Source organism: Helianthus annuus, chromosome 3, assembly GCF_002127325.2.
Source record: "Helianthus annuus cultivar XRQ/B chromosome 3, HanXRQr2.0-SUNRISE, whole genome shotgun sequence".
Taxonomy (NCBI): Eukaryota; Viridiplantae; Streptophyta; class Magnoliopsida; order Asterales; family Asteraceae; genus Helianthus; species Helianthus annuus.
In genome coordinates, this window is record NC_035435.2 from 111,372,676 (window position 1) to 111,384,464 (window position 11,789).

Sequence of the window (11,789 nt, forward strand, 5' to 3'; positions counted from 1 at the left end):
CGGTAGTAGCGCTAGTGTTAGCAATCGTGGCGTTAGAGGACCAATGGATCGGCATGTGCATGTGGTGAGTGAAGGAGGATCACAACCGCCCGAAACAATGCCACCGGCGAGTGCTAAAGAGTACCGGAATCAAGTTTGTTTGGATATCGGGAGATTCTTTTACGAGAATGGAATCCCGTTTCACGCAGCAACTAGTCCTTCATTTACTAGTATGCTACGTTCGGTTGGTAACTTTGGACGAGGATTAAAGCCTCCTACGATGCACGAGTTAAGGACTTGGATCCTTAAAGAGGAAGTTAAAACAACCACCGAAATGGTGAATGACATCAAAGCAACTTAGAAGACAACCGGAGTTTCATTGTTATTAGACGGTTGGTCAGACATGCGAAACCGAAGTCTAATCAATTTTTTGGTCAACAATCAATATGGAACGGTTTTTTTGAAAACGGTTGATGCATCGAACTGCGTGAAAGATGCTGAAAAGATTTTTGAATTGCTTGATGGTGTTATTGAAGAGATTGGGGAAGATATAGTCGTTCAAGTGGTGACCGACAACGCAAGTAACTACAAAAAGGCCGGAGAGATGTTAATGAAGAAGAGAAAGAAATTGTATTGGACACCATGTGCCGCCCATTGCATCGATTTGATGCTTGAAAAAATTGGAGAATTGCCACAACACAAAAATGCTTTGCTTAAAGCAAAAAAAGTTAGCAATTTCATCTATAATCATAATTGGGTGTTGAGTTTGGCAAGAAAGATTCTTGGGAAAGATCTTCTTCGACCGGCCACCACAAGATTCGCCACGGCCTTTTTGACGATTCAAAGTCTTTATGATTCTAAAGATGCTTTGCAACAAATGTTCGTTTCTAATGATTGGAAGAATTGTGCTTGGGCTAAGAAAGACGATGGAAAAAATGTAAAGAAAATTATTATGGATGAGAGAACTTTTTGGCCTAGTGTGGTCTATACCCTTCAAACCACAAGCCCACTAGTTGAAGTGTTGAGGATCGTTGATGGTGAGCAAACACCCGCAATGGGATTTCTTTATGGAGCGATGGACGCGTGGAAGGAAAAAATTGCAAAGAACTTGAATAATGTCGAAGCGTCCTACAAAGAGATATGGGACATCATCGATGAAAAATGGGACTTTCAAATGCACCGCGCTTTGCATGCGGCTGCCTACTATCTAAATCCTAAATTTCGATGGAGTCCCGATGTTTCACAACATCCAGAGATTAAGAGAGGGTTGTATGATGTCATGGAACGACTCGTGAAGGACAACGGAGTCTACATGAAGATTGAAGAACAACTAATTCTTTACAGGGAAAAGAAAGGATTATTTGGTTATAGGGGTTCGTTGGCAACTTATCAAACACGTCCACCGGGTAAAATATTTGCTAGTTATGTTATTATAGACTTATAGTTTGTATAAATTAAATAATTAACTAACTAATTTCTTAACATATATAGTTTTATGGTGGGGCGAATATGGAGATGATACCCCTGAACTCAAGGCGTTTGCAATGAAGATTTTGGGTCTTACATGTTCGGCTTCAGCTTGTGAACGTAATTGGAGTACGTTCAATCAAGTACATACAAAGAGACGAAACCGGTTGACCACCGAGAGGATGGACGATTTGGTGTTCATCATGTACAATAGAAAGTTGAAGCAAAAATTTGTAAAAAGGTCCAATTTAAAAGAAGATGAAGATCCTTTACTTGTTGAAAACGTCATGTCTGATGATGAGTGGATAGCCGACCCAAGCGATGATGATGATGATGAAGATGCAATTGAAGTTGATGCGGCAAATGTGGAAGAAAGTGACGAGGTGATTAGAACAACAAGAGGTAGTGGGGCCACTAAAACACGTAGAGGTGGTGGGATAATTGAGCGAGGCGGTGGAAGTTCATCATCTAAGAAAAGGAAAGCCGCCCTTCATTTGATTGACGAGGATGACGATGATGAGGATTGGGTTGAGGAAGATTGTGAGGATGATGAAGATGATGTGCGTTATGCTATTTGAGTTGATTAGAAACTATTTGTGTTTTTTTTATGTTAAGTATTTGATGAAATTTGAATATTTTTTTATGTTTTTGAACTGCTAAATCTAATGAAATTTGATGAGAAAAATCATTTTTTGATGTTAAGTATTTATTATTTTATGATATATATAATTTTAATATTTATTTATTAATATCGCCTCGGCCTTACGCCTCGTTCCGCCTCAATACTTACGCCTCGTGAGGCGAAGGGAAAACGCCTCGATACGCGTTTCCGTTTTTTTCAACCTTGATGGCTACCCAATCGGATGGTCATCCGATCGGTTGGCTACTCGATCGAGGTGGTTTGGTGGGTTGAGTTTTGGTGTTCAGTTTCTCGTGTTGAGCGTTGCGATGCGTTTAAGCGAGGTTGCGATGCGATAGATTAATAATAACCACACACAAGCCTTATATCTAACATACAATCATCCTAGTTATCTTGCGTTTAGCGGTTGCGATTCGATTACGATAGGGTTGCGATTGCGTTTCGATTAGTCACCACAACATAAACATAACTAAACATGCACAAGTAACACATAAATAGCACACACACACGTAAAACAATATCCAGAATGCATAATTCGAGTTGCGAATGCGATTGTGATGTGATAAGCGACACACGATAAACATTGATTAAACCTCGATTATTCATAGATACTCCACATTCACAGATCACAATTAGCAATCTTTTCTTCCTTTGACTTCAATCTTGACTTTGACTTTGACTTTCGAAACACGGGGTGTTACAAATACACCAGATCCCCTTTAGATCATTCACATCCTATCCATCAAATTTTAAGAGATGAGTTTTTATATTATAAAAAGTGGTTGTAAGTATTGTGAGTGGAGGAGAGAGAAAATATTACTGGTCATCTGTATATTTGAGGGGACACTGCTTACCCTCTATAACATTCTTTGTCTATATGATATTAGATGTACCGGTGAGAGTGAACTGAGAATGAGTCAGTCGCCTCCCTTCCACTTCCCCATGCCTAATCGTCCTCACCCGATTTGACTTAGTAACTCTCTATTATGCATGACTATTCCTGAAGATCCAATTGCTCCTTTGTTGAAAGCGATAATGTCCTCTGGTTCCATGAGAAACTCTTTTACAGATCACTAAGATCTAGCCCTTGCTCACTTAGTTATCGATACAACGTTGTATCTGTATGTCTATGTGATGTATTGTTTATTCCTATTATACCTATTCACCAAATTTTTGCTATCAGTAGCTTACTAAGACTACATTTTAGCACACTTTGTTTTTCTTTGGTATATATTTTATGCTATAAGTCTTAATTTTTTGCTTTTGGGGAATAAATTTTTCCTTTTGGAGAAAACGATCCAAAAGGGTGTTATAAAGGATATCTGATGCATTGATCTATGAAATACCCCTTTTACCCTTGCTCTAATATAATCTTACTAAGATAATTAACTCAATTTGTTTAAAAGGACATAAGCTGTTACAAAACATAGTGATTTGGACATAAAATGTAATTGTTGTTTTTAAAGGGCACGTTTCTTAATTTGGGCTATACATAAAGGACACAAAGTGTAATTTACTCTACAAAAATATATATATAGAGAGAGATGGAGTGAAAAAGGATGTGTGAATAAGATTTAAGGATGTGAAAATAATAGGAGCCTTTTCTTATGTAAGAGGAATTGAACACAAGTTTTAATATTCTTCTTTGAACATTCTTAAACTTCTCTCACAAACACCGACAAGTTTTTCTCTAATTAAAGCATGCTAAGTTGCTAATGTAAATACACCACAGGTTGATAAATGTTGGATGTTGCCAACGATTGATACTTCAACGACTTGATTTGCAATATGTTGAAAGTAATCTATCAAATTCGGACAGATATATGGGTTTAGATGGTCCGAATTTGTGTTTTTAAGTTGTTAAAACTTATAAGTTCTTGCTTGCTTGTCCGAATTTGTTGTTCTTAGTTTGTAAGAGCTTATAAGTTCACAAAGTGTCCGAACTTAAGGTTTTAGCTTGTCAGAACTTGTATGTTCATAGGGGTGTCCAAATTTAGTGCTTATGTAATGTGAGTACTAATTTGTTAAGTACTAACAAGTTGATAGAATATGTATTGTCAGTACTTAGTGTTATACGGACTAGGGTTTGCTTTTGTAAGGACTAAAGTGTATGTACCTGTGATTGTATATATACTAAGTGGATGTATACAATCAGCGGGAATGAAAAATGCTTTTTGGAGAAAACTTCCTGTGCAAGATTGTTCTAGAGAGAGAAACAAACCCGAACTTTGTGTGTTCTTCACTATGTGTGATTGTGATATGTGAATACTCAGTGTATTCATAGATTGATCGGTTCTCTCATCTTCTACACCTTCTGTACGAGATCTACGGAACGGTACGAGTTACACAGTGGTTTCCGCACGTTGAGTGTGTGTCGAGCGGTCCGGGTTCGTGTGTTCGAGGTGCTTCTCGTAGTGGAAGACAACCTTACAAGTGGTATCAGAGCAGGCTCTATATAGAGAATGCTCTTACCGCTGTAGACTTCATGTTGGAGGTTAGATTTTGATCGATTTTGTTCATTCTAGATAGTTTTCAATTTTTAGCGTTTTCTCATACTTTTCTCATGTTTTTCATGGATTCTTCATTTGTTTCTTGATTTTTCATGATGGATGGTGATTAGGTTTTAGTTGTGAGTGTTTGTGCTTGATTTGATTGTTGAGATTGTGTCAGATCTAAAAGTTTTCTGCAAATTCTCTAGGTTTTTAAAGAAGATTGCTGAGGTAAGCAATCATTGCTTTCAGATCTATTTTGGGATTGTTGTCCGTATTTGTTCTTCTGAAGTTATTGACGACCTAGTGTGTAGTCACACTTGGGAAATAAATTCAGAAGTTATTTTGTCCGAATTTGGATATACCCCTGTCAGTACTTGTGGGTTTTGTCCGAATTTGTTCAAAATACATTGTCAGAGTTTGTGGAATTTATCAGAACTAATCATTATGTCCGTATTTGTAGTTTATCATCTTGTCAGAACTTAATCTTCTTGTTTTTGTCCAAATTTAGAGTTGGTGAGAACTTATATCCACTTTTGTCCAAATTTAGGTGAGAACTTAAGTGATACATTTGTCTGTACTAAACAAAGAAGTGTCCGAATTTAGTGTGGTTATTCAAGTCGTGTCCGAACTTACTGTTGTAAGTTTCTGCTCTGTGCACACTTATCAATTAAGGTTTGAGTCTGCACTTAATGGGTTAATCCACGTCCGCACTTAGCGCATATAGTTTAATACATTTTGCCCGCACTTATTCCACATAGTGCGCACTTATTCTCTTGTCCGCACATAAGTCTTGAATTTTGTCCGTATTTGTGATGTTTTTTATCTGTCCGCACTTAAAAGCTTAGGGGTTTTAGGGATTGAATTGTTGTCCGCACATATCATTTCAAGAATCATCCGCACTTAGGATTCAATTTGATCTGTCCACACTTAAAGTTTTGGCGTTTTAATTGTTTTTGTGTCCGCACTTATAAGTGGTGTTTATCCGCACTTAATGGTTTGTGAAATTATTCTACAAGTTTTCGATTGTATAATATTTGAGCTTATAAAAATAGGATTTTATAAGGTGGTTAGCGATATCCTCGTATTTTTTAGGGTTATCATTTATATAAAACCGGAAAAAAACACTACAAATACGGGGTTGAGTCGTAGCCCGTGCTACGGCTCCTTACACTGTAGTTCCGCCCCTGGCAATAAAGGTGGTTCTCGCATGAACCATACCCTATATATATAGGAGAAGGATCCACTAAAAAGTGGATTTTGCCTAAGTAGCCTAAGAAGGATTATGATGATGACATGTGGCACTCCTAATAAATACGAATGAAGAGCACTTTGGTCCTTATAAATCGGAGTGAAAATGACATGTGGCACCCCTTTTGTTTTTTTTAAAATACCAAAAAAAAATCTAGTACAAAAAAACTAGCACAAAAAATCTAGTACAAAAAATACAGCACAAAAAATATAGTAAAAAAATATAGCACAAAAATGTAGTATAAAATATAGCACAAAAAACTAGTACAAAAAAATATAGCACGAAAAAATTCAGCAAAAAATGTAGTACAAAAAAATCCAGCACAAAAAATTGAGAAAAAATTTAAGACAAAAAAATTTAGCACAAAAATATAGTACAAAAATCTAGCACAAAAAAATATTATACAACATAGAAATACAACACATTTTAGTGGGTTTTTTAGTCTTTATATTTTATATAGCAATATGGTACTCAAATTAAAGATAAAAAGACGCTCGATTTTACGGTGAAATTTTTATGAAAAAATAATGTCGTATAAAAAAGTTATGAACGTTTAAAAAATGGGGGTGTAATATGCATGTGTGTTGCATGTGAAGAGAGAAAGTCCATAAATATGATTTTTCCCAAGATACCCTTGCACTCCCCTTTTCTCCTACACTTTCATCTTAACCATTGATTTGAAAATTGAATGGTTAAGATTCATTCTCATCCTACTTTGGCAAAATAAACTTTTTATTTGATCTAACACATATATATGTGTGTGTGTTATTGGGAAAGGTTGGTGTGTATACGGGAACCCCATTTTGTATTAGCACATAGACTTGCAAATTATATACTGCTGTATATATTATTACTGTTGTTAGTATATGTATATGTAGGGTAGGAATCCTGTACATTATTCCAGAAGTGTGAGAAGTGTATTATAACACTATATAACACCATATAAACACCGTATAACATTATGTAACACCATATAACACTATGTAACACTATATGACACTATATAACAATATATAACACTATACATCTATCATAGACATGCTATCAGACAAACTATAATGTTATATTTGTTATATAGTGTTATATAGTATTACATAGTGTTATATGGTGTTACATATTGTTATACGGTGTTTATATGGTGTTATATAGTGTTATATATAGTGTTATAATACACTTCTCACACTTTTCACACTTCTGGATTAATGTACAGGATCCTCTATCTGTATTTGTAAACCCATATGATACAAATATGTTTATTGTATCTTTTTTCATGTACGATAAGTTTACAGGAACATTAACCCTCGACGTATTAATGTAATGAACAAATCGAGCAGGGGTGCAGCTTAAGAGGGGGGGGGGGCGACCACCCGAACTTTTCGCTCAATAGTGTTATATATGTAGTTTTTGTATAGAAATTTTTGGGTATATACGTTTTCGACCCCCCGGTTCTATAGAAATATTTGCGTATATACGTTTTCGACCCCCCGTCTTCATTGTCAAGCTTCGCCACTGATATCGAGAGCCGAGAGGTCAATAGACAGAGCATACATTTTATTTTATTTTATTGATGTAACGAATGTTATTATAAGTTTTAGAGTGATTTGGAATTTCGGTTCTTTAACGTATTTTGATATCATTGATTGTTACTTTGGTTCTGATTTTCTATAAAAAAAATAAGACTTCAACCCTTACGTATTCGGTAATTACATGTAGAAAACGTGTAATGGATCATTATAAGTGCTGAGAGTATCGTTGCTTGTTTTATTCTACTTTACATTTTAACAAGCTTGGATCATTATTGGATACAGAAGAATGCTATTCACCCTATCCTTGTAAACAAATTTGTAATTTGTTATGTAGTTTTCACTCTAAAACTGAAATAACTATTTTGATCTTATATGTCTTGTACATGACAATGTTTAATGGTGTTTATAAGTTTATAAAGATCATTTAAATAAATGATTATTTGTGTCATTGTAAAGTAGGTACTATTCTTGACTTCTTGCAACTTCTATAATCAAATAAGTAAATGCATAATTGTTGAGAATAATATTACAATGTATTACTATATACACACAAATAGGGGTGTAAACAAGCCCAAAAGCTTGAGACCTACTCGTGATCGGCTCGGTAAATAGCTTGAATGAGCCGAGCTTTAACGAGTCCGAGCCCGAACTCAAGCTTGAAATAGAGCTCGTTTAGTTATCGAGCCCGAGCTCGAGCCTAACATACAAAGATCGTTTAGGCTCGCGAGCCTAAACGGGCCCAAACAAGGTTTTAGTTTTTTATATAAAATATAATAATGATGATGATGATACAATTGGCGAGCCGAGCTCGAACCGAGCTTTGACTCGTTTATGCTTAATTGAAGTGAGCTCAAGCCGAGCTTTTAGCTCGTTTGCGGTTGTTCTCAAAATAGCTTGAGTCGAGCCGAACTCGAGCTTTGATTTTACTCGCGAGCCGAGCTCGAGCTCAAATAAGTAGGCTCGGACCGAGCCGAGCTCGAGCTCGACCTTCATAAAAACATGACGAGCCGAGCTCGAGCCTAGTCGGCCTCGGGCTCGGCCCAACTCATTTACACCCCCCACAAAATTAGTGGTTTTAAACTTTCAAAATCTTTTATTTTTATATTGTTATAATCAGCTTTTACTATATTTTATTTTTCTCTTGTTTCATAAAATTCTGAATATGTTGTTGCGAGGTTAATATATTTGTATATGCTTCGATCTAACTTTTTTTTTAAACCAAGTTTTGAGTTGTAAATCACAAGTAATCGGAACACAAACGTACATGTTATCAAAACTACCTCACACAAACAGTTACCCTTTTTCTCATTCTAATAATATAATGTTATTTTTTATAAAATTCCGAATATACTGTTACAACGTGGTTATTTTTATCTACTTTTTTATAAAAGTTTTGTTCAAATTGAACGAGTTAAATATAATTTACTTTTTTGTGCTTTACCATGACGTACCATTTATAAAAGTTTTGTTCAAATTGAACGAGTTAAATATAATTTACTTTTTTGTGCTTTACCATGACGTACCAAATATATTCAGTCTGAACAACTTAGGTAGTAGAACAAGTATTCATTTATATGTTTTCTAGATAAATTTTGTTGAAACGGGTTGTATTCTCAATATATTAGCTGTTTTATACCGTAAGCTGTATCGAACGTCATTATTGTATCAGTATAATGACGAAATGAACTCATACCGTCCCAGTAATATTGGTACCACGTCAATATCGATACCGGTATCAGTACTATTGAAATTGTTACTAATATTCATGTTTAGAGTTTTCAGTCGATGTAAAACACGTGCAATATTAATTTGGGCATATTAAGACTTTATTTTTTAGGTTTTATCTTTTGGTCGTTATACTAAGTGTCGGTAGCGTACCGATGGCGTAATGATTTGAACGAGTACAGGTCGAATCTCACTCAGAAATTTCCAAATTTCCACTGGTTATCATAACAAAAACGTAAACAAATAGAATCTAATTGTAATAAAATTTCATTTCGGATGGCAAAACACGTATGGCTGTAAATGAACCAAACGTTTAGCGATGTATTCGGGAACTATTTGGCGAAGTTCATTTATGTTCGTTCTTTTAAAAAATGAACAAACACGAATAAAAAATTTTGTTCGATAAGTTAAACAAACGAAAATGAACAGAGGTTGTGATCGTTCATTTATGTCTGTGAACGTTCGGTAGTTTGTTCATTTATGCCCAATCATTTACGTTCATTCAAAAGTTTTTTCTGTTAAAATTTTATTTTATTGACTTTGGTTTTTAAAAATTTGAAACCATACTTATACTATAAAAGACAACATACCTCATTTGACAATTCCAATTTCAATTTATGTTAAAGCTTGACAAACTTCTTAATTATTGTGTTAATTATGTCAACTATGTTTGGATAGTTATGTGAAGTACTTATTTTATTTTTGATGGATTATTTGTAATCTTTCTAATGAAAAATGCAAATTTTATTTTATAAAGAATATATAACATTCGTTTATGTTTATTCATGAACATTTGTTTGCGTTCGTTTGCGTTCGGTAAATGTTCATGAACATGTTCATTCCTTAACGAACGAACATGAAAAGAAATCTCGTTCGGTAAACACTCATAAACATGTTTATTCCATAATAAACAATCACAAACAAGGTTTAGTTCATGTTCGTTCAATTTATTTAGAGCCCCTAAAATCACACATGCTTTTACAAGTAATTTTTTTTTTTAATGTGAAACATGGTGAATTAAAAAAAGTTGAGGTATATAATTGAAGGGATAGACTCAAAGACCCACGATTTCGCCTTTTATGGTGAAATAAATGACTAGAGGCCATCTGGTCCACGTGGGCTAGAACCATGGGTCCGATCGTTGTTGTCCTTGTTGTACCACTTGTCCACCATACACCTTTTCTTTTGTTTTTGACGAATATTTATAAATAAAAAAGTTATTTTTATATATTTTTAACAAAAAAAAAGCATTTATTGTTCTAGAATTTAGACACGTCAATTACAATAGTTGTCTAGTTTTAATCAAGTTGCATAGTGTAGATAATGGGCATGACTTGTAAGTTTGAATATTATGTCATGTTTATCCATCAAATTATTGAATGATAAGTATATGCCTAACAATTACCTAACACTTTACCTTTTAGGATATATGTAATACAGAAATAGAGACGATAAAAAACCATCTTTTTTTATTTTTGAATGGTTACTCACTCTACCCCAATAAATCTAAATCTAAGATACTCCCTTACTCAGGTTTAAACTTGAGATCTTCTCTCTAAAAGACATGTCTTTACCTAGTAGGTTAACCATAAAAACATATATCTTTTGCTTTAGCTGGCTAGGGAAGAGCATTTGGTACTGGGTACGGTACCGGACTTCCCGTACTGAATTTTTCGGTACTAGTGCCCACTTTTTGTAATTTTCGGTATCGATACCGGTTCGGCACGATACCGGTAAAATACCGAAATTTACCTTCAAATACCGGTACTTAGTTTTGACAAATTTCTGTACCGGTACCGGTTCAGTATGGTACTGGTACCACGCTCATCACTATAAACAACCCCTTCACTGTTAGAGCATTCACAATAACTCCACTATATCTTCCCCTATTTTCAAATTTTAGGGTAAATGACTAAAAATCATCTTTTTTTCTCTCCACTTCAAACCACCATATCTACACCGTATTTTTATAGTTTGCAAAATTGTTACCATAGTTGTTAATGGCGAATAGCGACAAATAGCGATAACGTACCTATATGCTACATAGCGAATAGCGATAAATAGCGGGCGGCTATTTTATAAATAGCGATACACTAGAAAAAAGAATTTTTAAAATTTTTATGTATATTATATCAAAATACCCTGGTATATATGCTTTTTTACATGTATATTTAACAAAAGCCTAAAATCCAGCTATTTTATAGCTATATTTAATTGATATTTATATTTAAAAAATAAAAAAATAAACGAACTGTCGCTATTCTCGCTATCCATCGCTACAACCCAAATAGCGACACTGGACCTATACGCTACGTAGCGCGCTATAGCGATCGCTACGATCGCTATTGACAACTGTGATTGTTACACTAGTTTTTATATATAAAAAGCTACTATTCATCTTTCATCAGATTATTGAGAGTACATAAAAACAAGGAATATAATAAAATAATTGTTTATGGGTAAGATAAAGATAAAAATGATGGATGAGATGTGAGTTGTTTAAAACAAGAGAAACTTTGAAAATCTTTAAAACAAGAGAAACTTTGAAAAGTGATAGTTTTAGTTAATTATAGGGTAAAATATGGTAAAGCAGCTGTGAATGCTCTTAAACTACACAAGTGTGGTTGTCACAGCAATCTTTAAAAATGATTTTGTATATGCTTAAATATGATTTTGTGTAGTAATAGAAAGCTCCTCCTATAGCTTTCATA

General features: G+C 34.5%; 1 protein-coding gene across 1 annotated transcript; it reads left to right on the forward strand.

Moving 5' to 3' along the window:
* Window positions 1-382: 382 nt before the first annotated feature.
* Window positions 383-2,024, forward strand: LOC110931946. The gene is made up of 2 exons (XM_022175315.1): window positions 383-1,385; window positions 1,471-2,024. Exons 1-2 carry the CDS (start codon window positions 383-385, stop codon window positions 2,022-2,024), a joined length of 1,557 nt encoding a protein of 518 aa, XP_022031007.1.
* The last annotated feature ends 9,765 nt before the right edge of the window (window positions 2,025-11,789 follow it).

What these genes read in the sequence shown, in the direction of transcription:
- LOC110931946 (XM_022175315.1), top strand. Translation starts at nt 383, where the DNA reads ATGCGAAACCGAAGTCTAATCAATTTTTTGGTCAACAATCAATATGGA. An exon ending in TTATCAAACACGTCCACCGG is followed by an intron (nt 1,386 to 1,470) that starts GTAAAATATTTG and finishes TAACATATATAG; the next exon opens with TTTTATGGTGGGGCGAATAT.